The sequence below is a fragment of the Dipteris shenzhenensis genome, chromosome 10 (genome assembly GCF_047967505.1).
Source record: "Dipteris shenzhenensis isolate YYH24624 ecotype China chromosome 10, Dip_SZ_1.0, whole genome shotgun sequence".
In the NCBI taxonomy this organism is placed as follows: domain Eukaryota; kingdom Viridiplantae; phylum Streptophyta; class Polypodiopsida; order Gleicheniales; family Dipteridaceae; genus Dipteris; species Dipteris shenzhenensis.
In genome coordinates, this window is record NC_141605.1 from 55092989 (window position 1) to 55113791 (window position 20803).

The window sequence follows — 20803 nt, forward strand, 5'->3', positions numbered from 1 at the left end:
AGAGGTCGAGTATAGCAGCTCTTTGTACTGCAGCAGCTCGTAGTCTTTCAGGACAGCAGCATTCTGAGCGAATTAGCAGCATCACACGCTCAGAAATAGAGTCACAATTTTGTCTGAGAGAAGCACATTGCTGAGATTCGTCTGCAGCAAAGATGGTGATGGCAGATCAAGAGAGTTCCTCCAAAATGGTAGCGTCCACAGATAGGACAGAATATGGTGGACAGAAGTGGGGCAAATTTGTGGTGGCTCCTGCAAGAATAGATGGCAGACACAGCTGCAGAATCAGTCTCCAGAATGGTGGTGATCACATAAGGAAGGTGCGCAGCAGCAGCAGATTTGTGGCAACATAAATCATGTTGGCCATAGTTGGAGACAAAACTGCAGCCAGCAGATAAAAGCAGGAAGAATGAAGGTGATTATCTTGGTGCAGCACTGTAGGCAGACGCAGCTCCAAATCATGAAGAAGATCTTCACGGTAGTGATGGCCAACGAGAGAGCACTCCACTCTGATACCATATAAAAGTAGGCATAGAGAGAGAAGGGGAGTTAGAGACAAAAAGACATGGGTAACACAAAGCTAAGAGTGATTGATGAGATGCAAGTACAATGGTGCCTCATTCTATAGGCAGAGGATGCCTTGTCTTCTACATCATGGATGATGTCACACAGAATCAAATCATATCAAATTTAATCTAATCTAGCCCCAAAGGTCAAGTGACCCTTCAAACATACAAAGTGTCACCAGCCTTCAGAATCCCCAAAGGGTGGTAGATACAATTAATGAGCAATTAATAGAAGTTACATCCACTTAGAAAATTCAGATTTGCAAGAAAGAAACTTTGAACAACAATCCCAAAGCTAGATTGCCTCGGGGTCACACCTGACATCGTATTGGCCCCAAAACATGGCACCCCTTGCGGTATTTCTTTGATATTATCAGAGAGATCAATTTTACAACAGGGCCATAGACTGGCCAATATCTGATAGATCAATCACTGAGTACTGATAACAGAAACCTTGTGCAAAACCCTAGCAATCCACGATAGGACCTCAAGGCAGACTCAAACAGATGAACGGCATCAAGTACAACCACTGACAACTACCCAGATAAACTGCGAACTGAAGAACAGAAAACCCTAACTGTCCCTGGGCATCTGGCAAGATCTCTGGACAAAGCAATCACTGAAAAACTGCAAGAGCATCGCCTGGCTGAAAATTGCGATTGCAAAGGTTGGCTCTTCTGATCACGGATAACACTGTCTGCTACCCCTGGCTGGTCCAGGCTAGTAACAGGATGCTGAAATCCTCAGCAAAACAGTCCCAAACTGATGCGAAAAAGTGGCAAACTCCTCCTGACAGGTGTGCCTACAAACTGAAGCTCTCTGATGCAACGAACTGAAGATTGGCACCTCCAAATAGCTCCAAACAGCAACAATTCAGATATTGGCAGTTTGAAAACTCCACGATCCACTCCAGACAGTCTCCCAAGTTAGAACAGGAGCATGCGATTGAGGAAAGGATAGCAGAACGGGAGCAGAAGCATGCGTCTGGGAGAGAAGATGATGGAAGCTGGCGACAGAGATGAAGAGAGCTATCCAAGATTGTGACTAGAGAGAGAATGGCTGCGTGGAGGCCAGTAGCAGGGCTGCGTGGAGATCTAAGCTGGAACTGTAAGGGAGCTGGAGCAGGGCGCTGGAGTGGGAGTTGTCCTGGAACAAATCGCACTATGGGAAGGAGAGCCTTGCCTGTTCTTTTAAACCTATTGGGAAAGCTTTACTTTCACTGCTTTCTTGCTTTGCCCAAAATCACTTCTGCCATGTGGCCCTGAAAAGCTCTGCTTTAATCCAAAGGATTTATTTATTTTTGCCCCTTCTAACCACTTGCCCCTTGGCCCTTGGAATTAATTTACAACCTTGGTCCTTGACCCTAGGAATTAATTCATAGTATTGGCCCTTGGCCCTAGGCATTAATACACAAGGTTAGCCTTTTTACCACTCTTAGGTCTTAGGCTGTCACACGTAAAACCCTAATAATTAAATTATCGGAATTTCACACCCCCGTGACATACCTCCCTCTTGGAAACCCAGCAAATGGCCCCATTTGCTGTCCAAGTGAAATCAAGTGGTAAAAAGAAAACTGAACATGACAAGTGCATAAACAGCAAATACATAACATAATCTGAAAAGAACAACGGATGTTCGGAATAAACATCAAATATCTCTGGATCCAAAATAGAGATGTGTCTGAACAGTAATAACAGATAAGAATAGATACACATGATATGGTAGAGGTACACATAACCAACCATACATAAACAATCATGCCAAAAATCTGAAGGCATATCTGATAGAGACTACTACACCAATCATAGGCCCCGTGGCGGCAGAAATACTTTCAGCAAGCAGTACCTCGGGTGAGACATAAAAGTGTCACCAAGCGACCTCATGACATTGGATGAGCTGTCTGAGCTGAGGGAGGGGAAGCCCTACCTCCCTCCTGAGCATCAGGAAATGCTCCAAACCTGTGCTCTGCTGAGCCTGAGGGAGCCCGAATGAGAGTCGGCTCCAACTGGAAAGCATCTAGGTAGAGCTGCAAAACTTAGGGTATTCTACCAGTGCACCCTCTTCCATCCACATCGCATGCAATGCTGAATAGTTGCGAAACTTAACTAGGTAGCGACGGGAAACTCTATCTCTAATCTTGCGTTCCGAATGTGCCACAATCTGCTGTGGTACCAGAATTTCATCCTCTTCTTCAACTTCAGGCTGTTCCTCATGAGGCAAGTTCTCTAGCTCATCACCGTGGAACGGCTTTAACAGACTAACATGGAAGGTAGTATGGATCTTCCAATGATCCGGTAGCTTCAGCCTGTAAGCTACATCACTTATCTTCTCCAACACCTTTCCTTACCCTTCTTGTTCTGAAGTCTCACTCTATGGAAGCACAACAGAACCCAATCACCCTAACAGAACCCAATCACCCTCCTTGAAGACCAACTCTCGCCTATGGCAATCAGCTGCTCTCTTTTGCTTCTCCTAAGTCCTCTGAAGAGCTATCTTGACTTTCTTGTAAGCCTCATCCCAACTTTCCACATACCTATCTACCTCAAAGATCTTATCCTTAGTATGTAAAATGGGTGGAACTTTTCTACCACCTTCCACAATCTCAAAAGGTGCTTTACCAGTTGCACTATGAACAGTATTGTTATGAGCGAACTCCACAAGTGGCAGATACTACTCCCATTTTGCCTTATGCTCTGAAACATAGCACTTCAAAAGATCTAGAACTGTATCATTACCTTTCTCTAACTCACCATCTGTCTGTGGATGAAAGGAGGATGGGTCCAAATCCCATCGTTACCTGATGGTGTACGAGGAAGATCAAAGACAAAGTCCATAGCAATATTTTGCCAAGGTCTATCAAGAATGGGACAACGGCTGTAACAATCCTAGTGTCTTCGGCCGGTCATACTTAACCTTTTGGCAGACGATGCATGTCCGAACAAATGCCTCCACATCTCGTCTAAAAGCTAGGCAGTAAAAGAAATGCTCAACAGCCTTCACTATGGCCTCAATACCTCTGTGGCCTACATACGGTGGAGCATGACTTTCTATAAGAATCTTCGGCCTCAACTGCTTCGTGACACAAAGGCGACCATGCATCAAAAGAAAACCTTCCTTGAGATTATAATGATCATGCTTCTATTCATCAATGAGCTAGTCAAATATCCTTGCAAAATCATCATCATGTGCATACTGTTCCTTCATAGCATCCACCTCACTATGATAAGCAATACTTACTGCTGCTGAGACTTGGGGCTTCCTGGAAACCGCATCAAGCACTTGTCTCCTGGATAAGGCATCAGCTACCACATTCTTCTTGCCTGGTACATGAACGATTTGAAAATGGAACATAGACAAGAAGTTTGCCCACCTCATATGCTTCTCTTCCTTTGAGTAAGGAAGTAGCGCAAGGAAGAATGATCTGTCTGTACATGAAAATCAGCACCAAGCAAATAGTGCTTCCACATAGACAAGGCATGAATTACAGCAAGCATCTCTTTCTCATAGATGCCCAAACTCATCTCAGCTGGCTGCAAAACCCTACTCTCATAGGCAACTACCTGACCGTCTTGCATCAAAACCCCTCCTACGCCGTTGGCATAGAGATCACATTGAACAGCGAAGGGTTTCTAAAGATCTCGAAGGATTAGCACTCGATCTGCACACAACTTTTCTTTCAGCTTCTCAAAAGCTGAGTTTTCCTTCTTAGCCCACCGAAAAGACATCCCTTTCTTTTGCAAAGCATGCAATGGTGAAGCAATCTCGATAAAATACCTAATAACCATCGATAGTAGAAGCATAAACCAAGAAAACTCCGTACCTCATGAACATTCTTGAGCCGTGGCTAAGAACGGATTGCTTCTTCCTTGGCGGGGTCCATCTTGACTCCATCCTTTGAGATGATGTGCCCAAGAAAGTGGATCTCTGACATGAACTCTTCTTGGCATTGATAACTAACTGATACTTCTGCAACTCTCGGAACACAATAGCCAAATGTTGAACACAATGGCTAGGATTTAAAAATTGACCTAAGGTCAATTTGATGATCTCTCTCTCTCTCTCTCTCCCCCACACACACCCACACACACACACATTCTAAGATGTATTCCAAATCATCCTTGGGTCGATTTGAGAAGTGCCATTATTCTCATTACCACATCCTTGCCAATTTGAAATCGACCCAAGGTTGATTTGCAATCCTTGGCTATGTGTGTGTCTATGTCGGTGTGTGGGGGCTATGTGACTTCCCTAGTGCTCTTCACATCATTGGAAAGCCCTAGATGCATGGTCAAAGTTTTGAAATCACCTGTCTATGTTGGGTGTGGGGTTGTGTGCCTTCCTTAGATCGCTTCCATCATCTTAGGTTGATTTGAAAACTTTAAAAAACCATTATGCTCCTCCTCGTTCTTTGAAAACACGATGATGTCGTCAAAGAACATACCAACAAAGGCCCTATGATTTCAGAAAATCCTGTCCATCATCCGATTAGTGGCCGGAGCATTAGTCAAACCTAATGGCATAACGAGATACTCATACAATCCAAAACTGGTCTGAAAAGCTATCTTGTGCACATCTTCTAGCCCGATGCGAATCTGATGATCTCTGCTCTTCAAGTCAATTCAGTTGAACATGGCAGACCCTTCCAACCTATCCAAAACATCATCAATACAAGGAATGGGAAACCTGTTCTTAATAGTGATCTTGTTGAGTGCACAATAGTCAATGCACATTCTCCAAGATCCATACTTCTTTTGAACTAATTTAACTGGGGAGCAAAAAGGAGAGAAATTTATCCTTATGAGTCCTTTCTGAAGTAAATCATTCACCTGGCTCATAATCTCTTCTTTCTGGGCTGCACTTCCTCTGTATGGCGGCTTGTTAGGCGGGGTACTCCCTGGAATTATATCTATCAGATGATCCTCCGGTCTTTCTGGTGGTCACTTTCCAGGCAAAGACTCAGAAAAACAATCTTTAAACTCATAAAGGAAATATGTCCTAGCTGTTTCCAGCCCAGAATGATCTGGTGGAATTTCTTTTGCAAAAATCAAGCAGAAATATTCTTTTTCATTACCAAAGAAATGGCCGAAGCCGATACAACAGGAATAGATTCCCCTTTGAGTTTTACATCCAAAATGTGATTTCTTCCCCGATGAGTCAGGGTCACCTTCTTATTAAAAGTATCCATCACCGCCTTTACCCTGTAGCACCAGGGTATACCCAACAAAACGCCACACCCAGACAAGGGCATGATATAAAATTCCTCGAAATCCGTGTAGGACTGAATCTGCAAGTGAAGCTTCCCACTAACCGGAGTAATAGTAGAATTGGATTCAAGGCTAGCCATATTTGCTTCACAGAGTGGCCCCATCTCCTTGGGACGAATACCTAGTTTACCTGTTAGCTTGGGTGAGATGAAGTTGGCGCAAGCTCCTGGGTCAAAGAAAATCAAACAGGTCTAGTCTCGAACCTTTCCCCAAAGCTCGACACAGCTCCGACTTCTCGTCATTCTGTTCCTCATCGATAATATCAGGCATCAATCCTGCACTAGGGCTTCTTCCCCTTTCGCTCACTATTCTTTTGTTCCTCATCATCGTTGGGCTCCTTGCGCTTCTTGTTTGGACAGTTGGCTACTGTGTGGCCTTCCTCTCTACAGTAAAAGCACTTGTTTTGTTTCATTAGTTCTCCCTTCTCCTCAAAAGTTAATCTCTTTTACTTAGTCTTACTGAACTTGGGTCGCTAACCTGCAACCTTGGAACCCTTGAATAGTCTCTTAGCTCTTTGGGTAGCCCACAACAATACTTCTCCACCTTCTCTGACAAGAGCATGAATTGACGGGTAAGAGAGCTGAACAGAATTTTCTGTTATAAGTCTCGAGGTTAGCACAACTCCTAGCATTGAGGTCATGCCAGGCCGTCATCACATCCAACTCAAAACTTGTGGTCAGCCATGAAGCAGAAAATACTTGCTTGAAACCAACCCAAGTAACAAGAGCTAAACCTTGTAGAAGTAGATTGGTCCACCATTGGAGAGCATTACCTTTCAGAAAAGTGGCCGCCTTACGGAATTTGGAAGCTTCGGTGAAGTTTCCGCCAGAGTAGGCTGCCTCAAACTGCTGCAGAAAAATCAGCGCCTTCAGCCGATCCTACATCCCATTGAATGTCTCGAACTTGACACCTGGACCTCCCTCCTTGAACTCCTTCGCTTTGCCCTTAGGTGCCAGATTGTCGTAGACTAGGGGCTGGTGGCTGCGGGGGCTGCATCATATTTCCTGTATTTTGTGCACCTATTCCGAACCTTTTGTGAAGGATTCACCACTCCGGGCCCTGTAGGAGGCATCCAAAACACACCCATGGGATTACCCATGCCTCCTTGCATCCCTGCCTACATTCCAACATTCATACATCACATTCGACATTCTGGGCTGCATACCTCCAGGCATCTGGCCCTGGAAACCTTGCATACCAGAATGAGATCCCATCGGGGCATTTCCAACCATGCCCATACCGTTGTTGGTCAGCCCAACCATGGCCTGAAATACTGAACCGCCCCCAAAGTAGCCTGGGTATGAAACGGGCTGAGGAAGAGGTTGCTGTCCGAAGTTCAAGAATGGGAAATTGCTGGCCTGCTCATTTGGCCCAACACCTCAACCAAAGCTGACTGCTGAATAGGAACTTGAGGCATGGGATTAGGTGAAGGATTACCTGGCTGAGGCTCTAACGACTGCTTGCGTGGCTGCCGACGCGTGTGTGTCTTCCTCTTCTTCCCCCTGGGAGGGTTGAGACTCTTCTGACAGCCTTATCTTCTTCTTCCTGCTCTGACTGAACAAGAGTTGCTTGACGTTCCTACTGTCCAGGATCTTGCTGCCCATACACCTGCGATGCAAACATCTGGGGCCCAAAAGCTTGCTGCCCAAACTGCTGCTGTCGAAAAGGCTGCTGCCCATAGAATTGTTGTTCAGGAGCCTGCTCCTCCTGCAGAGAATCCTCATCCCCAGAGGTCTCGTGCTCCTCAGTATCATGAAGGCTTTCCATATCGGAACCAAGAGAGGAAATCTGCGATCTCTCTCTATGAGACATAGTGACTGAATTTTCTTGGCTGAAATTATTGCTTAGTTATCTGTGCCTGCCCAACACAACCACGGGCTCACCTCTTGAGAAAGATGGTGGGATCCCGGCAATGGAACCACTGTCACCAGCCTTCGGAATCCCCAAAGGGTGGTAGATACAATTAATGAGCAATTAACAAAAGTTACAGCCACTTAGAAAATTCAGATTTGCAAGAAAGAAACTTTGAACAACAATCCCAAAGCTAGATTGCCCCGGGGTCACACCTGACACCGTATTGGCCACAAACCATGGCGCCCCTTGCGGTATTTCTTTAATATTATCAAAGATATCAATTTTACAACAGGGCCATAGCCTGGCCAATATCTGATAGATCAATCACTGAATATTGATAACAGAAACCTTGTGCAAAACCCAAGCAATCAATAATAGGACCTCAGGGCAGACTCAAACAGATGAACAGCATCAAGTACAACCACTGACAACTGCCCAGATAAACTGCGAGCTGAAGGACACCAAACCCTAGCTGTCCCTAGGCATCTGGCAAGATCTTTAAACAAAGCAATCACTGAAAAACTGCAAGAACATCGCCTGGCTGAAAATTGCGATTGCAAAGGTAGGCTCTTCTGATCAAGGAGAACACTGTCTGCTACCCCTGGCTGGTCAGGCTAGTAACAGGATGCTGAAATCCTCACCAAAACAGTCCCAAACTGATGCGAAATAGCGGCAAACTCCTCCTAACAGGTGCGGCTGCAAACTGAAGCTCTCTAATGCAACGAATTGAAGATTGGCACCTCCGGATAGCTCCAAACAGCAACGATTCACATATTTGCAGTTTGAAAACTCCACGATCCACTCCACACAATCTCCCAGGTCAAAACAAGAGCATGCGATTGAGGAAAGGATAGCAGAAATTGCGACTAGAGAGAGAAAGGCTACGTGGAGGCCAGTAGAAGGGCTGCATGGAGATCTAGAAGCTGGAACTGTAAGGGAGCTGGAGCAGGGCGCCTTCGAACTGGAGTGGGAGTTGTCCTGAAACAAATCGCACTATGGGAATGAGAGCCTTGCCTGTTCTTTTAAACCTGTTGGGAAAGCTTTACTTTCACTGCTTTCTTGCTTTGTCAAAAATTACTTGCCCAAAATCACTTGTGCCATGTGGCCCTGAAAAGATCTGCTTTAATCCAAAGGATTTTTATTTTTTTTGCCCCTTCTAGCCACTTGCCCCTTGGCCCTTGGCCCTAGGAATTAATTTACAACCTTGGCCCTTCGCCCTAGGAATTAATTCATAGTATTGACCCTTGGCCCTAGGCATTAATACACAAGGTTAGCCTTTTTACCACTCTTAGGGCTTAGGTTGTCACACGTAAAACCCTAATAATTAAATTATCAAAATCTCACACCCTCGTGACACAAAGGAACAACCCCAAACCCCTTTCACACTCACACTCAAGCTAATACTCAAAGTAGAGCCCTATTCCACACTATAGCTCTAATACATCCACCCACTTGGAATCTCTTCAATGGACATCGTGTTTATGCACCCTTCCAAAGCCGTACCACTCCTTGGGGTCATGTCTACCTGTCAAGGAAGGTCCGCTACCTCCTTCCGAGCCTCAGTCTAGGTCATCAAGACATCATGTCTAAGGATGTCAATCTATAGCTTCTGCTCAGCCTCTTGAACTCGGAGACAATGTATCTACATAAAAAGCAGCTATAAGGAGTTTGGGGAGAGGGTGCACATACTCAATATAAGAGAGAGAGAGAGAGAGAGAGAGAGCAGTTCATTTCACTATAAAATTAGATGGTAAGGGCAACCTTCGCGACATCTATCCTAATTGCCAGTTCAAGGATGAAAGCACCCTACCTTCCAAAAGTAGTCCTATTCAACACCTGAACTTCGATGCACTAACAACACAATGTACTATGTTTTACTCAATTTTGAACAAGGTTTCCCAAACTTAGTTCTTTAGGATGATAGAACCATCACATCTAAATTCATCCGGTCTTCCTAGAAATAGAGTTGAAAAAACCATGTGAGATAGAAATGGACGTCACCAACCGGAAAAATAACTCACCTCCACAACTGGATCTGAAAACAAAGATCTGAATTGCAAATCAGAAGTCTCCTGTACAATACCACTGGGTAATGATTCTCTGCCCTGTTGCTTGCGTTGATTGTTTTCTACCTGCAAGTAGGATGGTTTGTCAGTCATATTAGAAGAAACTTTGCCCCATAGAATTGACATGGCAGTGTCTGCATGCCCATTTGAGTGAGTTCTGAGACTTTCAATCTCAACAATTAAGTATTTACCTCTTTTGTGGATTAAGACCTAATTTGCACTCTCTTCCCTTCAACTAGCATTAACATTTTCATTCCCAAGTAGTCAAACAAAGTTGAGTTTTATAATGTTCATGCAGGGAATGCTTCTTCACACTCTACTTGTATAAAAATAGAAGTATAGCACAGCAATGGAATTCAGAAACAGAGGAGTGAACGCAAGAAGAACGAAATCATTTATGTTTGCATAGAAAAAGATAGTTTCCAAATCAACTTGAACAAACTCCATGCAACAACTAACTTCAGATTGGACTCTTGAAAATACCTCACAAGAAGGGGTAGCAGAAACTTGACTATGATCTGGAACATTTATTGATCTAGACATCCTCCAATGTGCACCAACCTGCAAAATAAAGCAAACATGTATGTAACAAAGAAAAACCTGTTATGCCAGTATTATTTTAAAAATGGTACATTATACAACAGTCAAATGGAACAATGAATAGAAATCTCAAATTATAAATACTACAACAATTACTTTATTCCACATATTTTGTTAAACTACGGTACTTGCATATATTCCAAGAAAAAAAAATCCTTCCACATATACTCGCATACGACAGCTCGGACAAATCTTGCTCCATCATTTTTATCAAAGGCATGCTTCCACTGAACGTTGACATGGCTTCATAAGTAGCCAGCTCTGAGAATTGAGATTTGGTAGAAGGCAAGAAAGAGACTTTTATATATATACCTTTGTAAGACTAGAATAAGTCCAATCATACAACTTTAGAATTTTTGTTGTTCTAAAGATCAAAAATCTACAAAGAAAATAAAAGAGAAAATGAAAGAGAAGAAAAAAGAGGCAAACAAAAACTTTTATGAAAAACAAAAGGAAGAAATACTTAGCAAGCAAAACACTTATGTCGTCATCAGTGCCCAAGCATAAGCAACTATACCGGGTTTCTAAAGACCCACGGAGTCTCTTGGGCAAACCCAGTGCTTACTAAAATACGTCAAAAAAACAAAAGAGAAAGAAAACAAGAAATAAAGAAGAAACGAAGCAGGTGACTAAGCAAAAATAAACAAGCAAGTCAAGAAACAAAAACTTCCAAAAAACTAGAAACTCTCTCTATCTCTCTCTCTCTCTCTCTCTCTCTCTCTTATTTAAAACATAAAAAGCTAAATGGCCCTTTACACTTATGTATCGTTTCTACAAAGAGGCAAAAATACATTTCTAACTTAGAAAGCACAAGCATACTCAAACAAACCTGTTACAGAAAGCAGATTCAGCCTTGTAAAAAGGCTTCTGAAACAAGTGGCGTAGAGAGAGAACCAAACTTGCAAGAACTTACCATAAAATCGAGCCCTCACCCTGGACTAGTTAGCTCAAAATGTTAAAACCTGTTACAGAGAGCGGATTCAGCCTTGTAAAAAGGCTTCTGAAACAAATGGTGTGCATTTTCGATACTCGAGATTCAGATTAGGCACCGGCTAATAGATTCAGCGGAACCAGAAAACCAAAGACATGAACATCCAACAATGTCACATACATTCAGCACTGCTGTGCTGAATGGCTGTAACAAACATTCAACTACTGATGCTATCTTCTAACTTGTGTCGACTAATCGTCAAAGAGGAAGCATTTTCATGTCTAAGTGCTAAAGTGTAAGCGTAACTGACAGACAAATAGTGAAAAGAAGACATGCTGAAGCCAATGCAAAAATAGCCCATGAGGCCGGACTGGGTTGGACGACCCCCCCCAAAAGAGAGTATTTGCTTACTTCTGGCCCAATGTGGATGGAAGATGAAAGACCACTTCGATGAGTGCCTCCTGCTAGAAGAGCAATGATGCTCTAAGAGATGTCCTCCTTCCATCATGTGGCTATGGAAGACACCTTGGATTGGAACAGGAGAGGGTCTTCGTGCTTATGTACTGGTAGGACTGAGCTTTGTTGTTGCTGTACTGACTGCTGTGGAAGATTCCATATGCTGAATGTCCTACGTTTGACGAAACCGTCCTAGGATAGATGAAACCCTTGATTTTTATTTTGACATCCAATACTGATTTGTTTTTTAGAGATAGCAACGTGGTCATTCAAGGCATTGCCCAGCTCCACTAGCATGAATCGGTCTTCATGCTGAGGTGCTGGTAGGACTGAACTCTATTGCTTCTGTGCTGACGCTTGTGGAAGCTTATGACCATGTGCCGCCCTGCCAGCATGACTGCTACCCACGAGGAAGGCTGGCTCCTTGAATGTCATGGGCATCCACAGCCCATGTCATACTCCTCTCACATGCTGCCATATCAGCAATACAGCAGGACAGATCTAGCAGTACAGAAGTCAGCAGAAGACAGAGGGTATCAAAAAATGCAGAATATATATATATGTGTGTGTCAAGTCAAAAAGTCAATGCTTTGCAGTTTCAGTCGACGATGACTTTTGCCTGACTTGAACAACTGTCGGCGTTGATGGTTTGCCAGTTGGAAGCCTATTCCTATAGAACCCACCAGTAGATTCACATTGATATGAATATATCGGTGTGATAAGATGTATAGATATACAAAACAAGTTAAACAGTGAGAATGTTTTTTGTTAAAAGGATTAGAACGTGAAGCTTTATTGAGAGGTGATGTTGGAGTATATGGGTCGGACTCCCTACATGCAAGGCCCCACATGAGGAAAGCACAGGGGAGTGACATTTGTAGATATTGAGGGGGAAAGGTGAGGGATCGCGGCTGATATACGAACAGCATCACAAGTCCTTGAGTTTGATTGGACCCCACATAGGGCTTAACAATCCACATGGGACTGCGTCGAGGCTACTCATGGGCCTGTTGGAGGGGGTAAAGGCTGGTGTTAAGCCGAGCATACAGCCCACTGTATGGGCAGATATGGGACAGGATTCTGTTTTATAGGCCCCCCCCCAACTCAGACGATTTCAGGTTGTGTTGGAAGTATAGGGTCAATCTCCCACTTGTAAGCCCCCAAATGAGGAGAGTTCAAGGGCTTGACAACTGTGGGTAGATGGACCAGTAGGGGAAGGGATAAGGCTGCCATGTGGGCAGCAAGATGGCTGCCACATGGGCAGCAGATCAGACTCCTTGTTTATGCTATTTTGGGGCAGCCTAATGGGCCACCTGCCTAATGGGCGACCCCGGCCAGCATGGAGGGCTGACTGTCTGCCCACATTTAGGGCAGGCTGTGGGGCTAGGAACAGTCCCAGAAATGTGCCCATGTATGGGGCCTTGGGGATGGTGCGGGACCAGGACTGGGGCCATTTATAGGCCTGGCCCAGGTCAGCAGCATGGCAGCCCAGGTCGGGCAGAGGAAGCTCCAGGCACCATGGTCGGCAGCACAGCAGCATAAGTCGGCCAGCAAAGGCAGACTTGGTGTCTGTGAACCTGCAGACAGATTCAGGTGACGGACTGGTCAGCAGTCTCAGCACTATATATAGGCCTCTTCTGGACTGCAGAACTGAGCACTTCTCCAGGGCAACCCAACCTCAGACCAGCAATCTTCTGGAAAGCATCGTGGAGGGCAGGAGTGCAGCAGTGCACCTAAAGATCATCATCAAAAAAAAACCCTACCTTGCAGAAGCACAAGTCCCTGACATTTGCAGCAGATCTAGGTGCAGACCTACACCTGTAGGAGAGCACAAGGGGTGCAGCAAAGGGACCTTTGTCTGCAGTACACATCGGAGCATATCATTGCAGGAGTGCTTAGCCTTAAACAGCTACTGATGCTTACACAGAGGCATGTGCAAGAAGAGGAGTTACCTTCAGGGGTGCAGCATACAGAGCCTTATTTCGGTACCTTAGCTCAGGTATGGTTTCTAGAGGTGTTGGTGCATGTGTTGGCAAGTTTTTGTACTTGATATTTACCTATATTCTATTCTGTATTGGCTGTACATCTGAGTTCTCTTTCAGATCTGAGTTGCCCTCTTTATATTTAAGTAAGCACATGTATCTGAGTTGTGTTCCACATAAGTATCTTGTGATCCTCCCCAGGTAAATCTTTCTCCTGAGTAGAAGTGTTGGCCTTAAGCAAGCAACCTCCCTCTACTTCCTAACAGTGTGGTGTAAACACACTCTGTCACCTATCTCTTCTTTTCTCTCTTCAAAGATCACGGGAGTAGCACCTTTCTTTTCCTCCCAGCCAATTCTGCCCAGACTACCAAGCGAGAGAGATAGAGCTATCCACAAAATCACGTAAAATCACAATCCTTATCTTCTCTCACTAGCCTTGACAGACCCCAAATCCCTAGATAGATCTAGATGCCACATGTCATCCATATAGGGCCTTCCTAATGCAACATTTCACCCCTCTCTTGGGATGCATTTAATTCCTTGCCCCTAGGCACAATCTTTGCACTAGGCCCTTGGTCTCAGATCTATCTAGTCTGGTGCTATCAGCCCTCACCTAGGACCTTGACATTAATCCCTCCCGATCATTTACATACAGCGCAAACACATATACTACAAAGATAGATCCTATAAGGGAAATGTCGACTGATTCTTCCGAGGTCATGCTACCTCGGCTAGAGCGTAACATTCCTTCCCTCTTCAGACATCAGCGTCCTCGATGATAAAGTCTGGGAACACTCTCCGCAACTGATATACGGATTCCCAAGTAGCTTCGGATAGAGGCTGACCATGCCATGCAACCAACACCGTGGGTATCTTCCGATTTCGTATTTGCATTGTTCCTCGGTCCAGGATTCTTGTTGGTTTGCGCCTTGCAATATCCTCTATCTCCTGAAACAAAACCACACCTTCGATTAGTGAGTCACCAGTATGTAAAAATTTCTTTAAACGTGAAACATGAAAAACCGGGTGCACCTTACACCCCTGTGGCAATTCTAATTTATAGGCTACACTACCTATTCTCTTTAGAATTAACCACGGCCCACAGTATCGAGGTGATAACTTAGCACACTCTCCTGAAGTCAACGACTTCGAGTGCGAAGGAATTCTGAGAAAAACTTTTTCTCGTGTCACATATTCATGAATATGCTTTTTCATCTTTGGCCAAAAGAAATCTCGCTTCACGAGATCATATGTCTTCTCGACTCCTGGATGTCCCGCACACGGGCTATCATGGCATTGTCGAATGACTCTTTGCCTGAGATCATTCTGACCAGGTACTACAACCTTGCCATTTCTAACTAGCATACCATCCCTTATGGTATATCTTGCATAAGTTTGGCCTTTTCCGGATGCCAGGTCATCCTTTTCACTTTCCCCGGGTTTTAACATATGAGCCTTAGGCCATAAGCTCTGGACAAACTCGTCCACCTTTTGAGTTTCTCTTATCTCGGTCATTAGAGCACTCTCTAATACCGTGAAACTCAGGTTGTGCATAATGCGAGACAACGCATCAGCTACCTTATTGTCTTTTCCTTTTCGGTACCGAATCGTTAAATTAAACTCCTGCATGAGCTCTGCCCACCTAGCTTGGCGGCCCCTCAAGTTAGGCTGTTTACAGAAATGTTTCAGAGTATCATGATCCACATCCACATAAAACTCTGAACCATACAGATAATGCCTCCATGTTTTCAAAGCATGGATAACAGCATACAACTCCAATTCATGAGTTGGCCAATTCCTTTGAGAGGGAGAAAGCTTCTTGCTTTCAAAGGCTACTGGCCTTCCCTCTTGAAGGAGGACTGCTCCTACCGCAATGCCACTTGCATCGGTTTCTAGGAACAACGGTTTCTGGGGATCAACTATTTTTAACACCGGTCCTGTGACCACAGCTTGTTTTATGGTGTTAAAACTTTCCTGTTAATTCTGTCCCCAAACAAAAGGTACTTTATCTGAGGTCAGATCAGTCAATGGCGATACTATTCCGGAATATCCTTTGATATGCCTTCTATAAAACTGGACAAATCCCAAGAATGATCGCAACACGCGGTCAGACTCTGAGGGATTGGCCAAGTCAGTATCGCAGCCACTTTCTTCGGATCCATCTCTACCCCCTGTGGAGTAATTATGAACCCCAAATACTCAAGCCTAACCATACACAGTATAGTTTTCTTTTTATTTACATAAAGACTGGCTTTCCTCAAAGTACTGAACACTACTCTTAAGTGTTCACGATGCTCAGTAACACTTTTACTGAATATCAGGATATCGTCAATAAAATGTACTACGAACGTTCATAAGCATGACGAAGGTCGCTGGAGCATTGGTAAGTCCGAAGGGCATTACCAAAAACTCATAATGACCAAACCTGCTTCTAAAAGCGATTTTATGCACATCCTCGGCTCTAATCCGGATCTGATGATAGCCGCACTTAAGATCTATCTTGCTGAAAATCACGGCTCCATGTAATGCATCTAGCAAATCATCTATCCGAGCCATCGGATACCTGTGCTTAACAGTGATATTATTCAATGCTCTGTAATCTATACAGAGGCGAAACGTATCATCCTTTTTCCTCTTTAATATCACTGGTGAAGCAAAAGGTGAGAAACTTGGTTGAATCTGCCCCAACTTGAGGTATTCTTCCAGTTGCCTACGCACCTCTGCTTCTTCAATAAAACTCATTCTATAGGGAGGTCTATTTACGGGTTCTGCCCCCGGGACCAGTTCAATCTTATGCTGAACTTTCCGCTCTGGAGGTAACCCATAAGGTAGTTCATCCCTAAAACATTCAGAGAACTCCTCTGTTATAAGATTAGCCAGCTTGGCCATCTCACCACTTTGCGTAACATCAGTGCTAGCCGAAGAATCATCCACCGACTCTACCGATGCTGTGCAAAGGTATAAAAACTCTACTTGAGCCTTTCTGATTTCCATCACGGAAACCAACGGTCCCTGAGGTATATCTCTTTCACCTCGCAAGACATAAAGCACATCATTCATCTTGAATTGATATACGTGCTTTTTCCAATCAATGGCTGGATTCTTCCTAGAATGCCACGCCATTCCCAGGGCTACATCCGCATGAGCAAGCTTGGTTATTTCAAAATCAAGCTTCTCAGCATAGTCCTGAATCCGAAGCTCCAACTGGGTAACCCTTTGGTCCCATACTTCAGTTGAACTTCCATCTGCCATCCTCACTGTATACGCATAGTCAGATGGACTTGTCTTTAATTTCAGCCTCTTCACGAGCTTGGAGTTAATCACATTGTGAGTTGACGCTGAGTCAAACAACACAATGACATCATGACTGGCCACTTGCCCTTTCATTTTGATTAACTCCGTATCATTGAAGGCTGTATACCCCGTTGCTGCGGGCTTAGATAGGATGTTATCAGGTGCACTCGTCACTAACTTAGTAACAGACACACAGAACAAACAAGGTACTAACCTCTGAGAAGATCCCGCTAGCTGAATCTGCATCTCTTCCGCTCTGGGACTTCCCTGCATCTCCACGTCGCACTCTGAGATCACCATCTCAGCCATCCGACGATCTTTATTACGTGGACAATCTCTCCACTGATGAGGTTGAAGGCAACCAAAGCATAAGCCTTCTCTCCTCGCTTTTTCCCGCTGTTCTGGGTTCAAGGGAGATTTAGACCAAGCCCGGGCTGCCATTGGAGTTACTTTCCTCTTCACTCCAATGGTGGTACTTGGTTTAGGAGTTTCAGCCGGTCTCGCCTGCTTGGCTTGACCACTCGGCTGCGAACCACTCCCTCTACTAGTCCACTTCTTCTTAAACCCAGGTTTCTTCGGATACCCATACTGGGTTCCGACCTGTGCAAACCCACTTGGCTTGCTGCCCTTGGCATCCTCGTAGTTCAGGGCTATAGCTATTGCATCATCTAGCGTGTTCGCGTACTTAGCCCGAACTTCCATTTTTATTCGATCATTCAATCCAAATATGAAATCTTTCACTTGGATTGATTGAGGCAGGGGTTCGTCAACCTTCATTACACTCTCTCGAAACTTATCAGTGTATTCTGCCACTGATAAATTTCTCTGACGAAGGTTCCTATAGTGATCCCAAGCTCGGGATGCTTCGTCAGGAGGTAAGAAGTGTTTCCTGAACTCTCTTTTAAACCCCTCCCAGGTAGTGGATGCTATGCCATCTTTTTGTTGTTTGATCCACCACCGATCCGCCGCCTCACTAAACATATGGGTGGCCTCGCGGATCTTTTTGATGTCATTTCTGATCTCACAAATGGCGAACGCCTCGTCCCATTTGTGTAACCACGTCTCAATGACATCGGAGCTACGGTCGTTCATCCGACCAGAATACTTTTCCGGTCTGTAATTGGCAATAATTGGCACTTTAGCCTTCCTAGGCTCGACCGTATGGACGCTAGACTCCGGTTCCATTGGAGCCTTTCCCTTCTCCTCTCGAGAAGGTCTGGCAGACATACTATGTATCACTCTCCTAAGTTCAGATTGCCCTGCGTTGGCTTGTAATTGCTGCGCTAACAACTGTTGCAAGGCATCCTCCAGCAATGCAATCCTGCCAGATAAAGTGTGAGCTACTGGGCGCGATCCCTGCTGGGTCGGCCGGACTCCTGATTCACCAGGGTCCCTCCTGGAAGCCCCTTCTTCTGCTTCCATTTAGTTCAGTAGGTGTTTTGTTTTGGGGCTTTTTTTTTTTTTTTTTAAAGAACACCCCTAGAACACTGTAATCACAAGCTGACACAATTCAGGGTACTGACACTCTGAACACAATTCCCTATACTAGGGAATTCCTGCAATCCCACATTTACACTGATCACGCATTTAATACAGGCATATATCACAGATGGCGCTTTTCCCTATACTAGGGAAATTCCTACAATCTAATTCTAACCGAAGCACACAGGCATCTGCTCAAGCATAATTTGTTCTTGCTATAGCATCATCAACTGCGACCTCTGCCAAAACCACAAAAGTCTAACTGCTTCAACAAAACAGGAATAACGAAAACCAAAAGGAAAATAGATAGAGTGCTCCCTGGACTTCGAGTCCCACAGCTTGCAGCCTGCATGTACGAGCCTGCATGTACGGCCTGCTCTCATCCATACTTTGACTTCTACCAGCGACCACCTCACGCTGTTCGCCTCACGCCACCAACCTGTGCATCGACCGTTCTGGCCAAGTCCCCCGGACGACGTGCATACCAAATCCTTCACCAGCTCACGTGATCCTCAGACGGATCCCTTCCCACGCGACGGGCTACCAACTGTCAACTAATTTCTTCGTTAGACCCACGAAACACCTTCGACAACCGCTCGTATCACTGTCGTAGCTCCCCAGGTGTCCGTCATGGTTCCGCTGCAGTCGCCCTACACTATCTGTCAAAGCACGTATAACCCTTCCCTTGAAGTAATCCAGCACCCCGCCGATTCGTAGGCCCATCAAACCATTACGGGACTCCACGTCATCTCGCCCGTCACTGGTTCCGTGCACGCTGCCCGTCGACTGGCGCTCCACCAAAGTTTCGTCAACGATTTTTTTTTTTTACACCTGCGCTTCACGTCTCCTGTGACTCTCCGTCGATCTGCGATCGATCACGGACTGTCAACGTCAAAGGCCTTACAGGAACCCTCCGTTCCAACGCTCTACGACAAACTTGCTGACGACGAGCGATTGGGCTATGCATCGATTGGCACGCTGCACAGCTTCTTTACGTCACTCATCGTAGATCACGAGTCCCCTCTCGTCCTCTAACCTAGGCTCTGATACCAATTGTCACCTATCTCTTCTTTTCTCTCTTCAAAGATCACGGGAGTAGCACCTTTCTTTTCCTCCCAGCCAATTCTGCCCAGACTACCAAGCGAGAGAGATAGAGCTATCCACAAAATCACGTAAAATCACAATCCTTATCTTCTCTCACTAGCCTTGACAGACCCCAAATCCCTAGATAGATCTAGATGCCACATGTCATCCATATAGGGCCTTCCTAATGCAACATTTCACCCCTCTCTTGGGATGCATTTAATTCCTTGCCCCTAGGCACAATCTTTGCACTAGGCCCTTGGTCTCAGATCTATCTAGTCTGGTGCTATCAGCCCTCACCTAGGACCTTGACATTAATCCCTCCCGATCATTTACATACAGCGCAAACACATATACTACAAAGATAGATCCTATAAGGGAAATGTCGACTGATTCTTCCGAGGTCATGCTACCTCGGCTAGAGTGTAACACACTCTTGGGGCACTTTTCCTTCCGATTAGGAGGTTTTTCATCCTAGGGTTAGTATTAGGATTAGCTTCCTTTGTAGAGGATATATTCCTCATTTGGGCATTGTAACATAAATCTAGTATTCTCATAATCTCCACATTCCCCATTGATATCAGAGCCTTACTGCTAGAATACAAAGCAGAATGTTCCAGATTTATCCAACATAGATCTCAAAATTAACGATGTGACCACACGAGAACAGTCCAAAAAAAAACACAGTGTACAGCAATGTAGACAGCCAAAATACCAGGTAAATAGAATGCTCGAACGGGACAAAGCTGGTACAAAAGAACCCTCCTGAGTAGCTCACACCTACAGCGAAGGGCTTCTATGTCAAGTATCAAAATGGAACTGGTTTGCTGCTCCTACAAGTCTTCTCCCCTCCTGACTGTGCACTATGCTCTCTTGAGCTTCAGTGGCCTCTTTGTAGTTAAGAGGACTTCTGGGCCTAAGGCCCTTTATAAGGTGATGGGCGGGTCTGCCCCCCCATGGGCTCAAATATGGGGCAGGTCCCTTCTATTCCAACAATATTCATCTTAATTAAAAGGATGTTGAGATGTGGAATGTGCAACCCATTAATCACTGCGTCACAGAATTGTGTTTATCCCAAGCGTGTGCTCTTCTCTCTCTCTCTCCGTCAATTTGTGAATTCCCTTCTTCATGATGAATTCCCTTTGTGATGATTCATTGCTGTCCTTAACGAGTTTGAGCTCCTAGCCACCAATTCTAAGCTGATCTTGAAGTGTGATCTCTTTAGAGC

The 20803-nt window shown here is 44.8% G+C and overlaps 1 protein-coding gene across 1 annotated transcript in view; it reads right to left on the reverse strand.

Annotated features, from left to right (window-relative positions):
• LOC147897994 (uncharacterized) overlaps window positions 1-20803 on the reverse strand; it is a 45719-nt gene that overhangs the window by 17939 nt on the left and 6977 nt on the right. Inside the window, exons 3-4 of the mRNA XM_087380003.1 lie at window positions 10231-10308; window positions 9703-9813 (exon numbers count right to left, since the gene is read on the reverse strand). Coding sequence (XP_087236129.1) covers window positions 9703-9813; window positions 10231-10308 — 189 coding nt within the window. The remainder of the gene's footprint in view (window positions 1-9702; window positions 9814-10230; window positions 10309-20803) is intronic.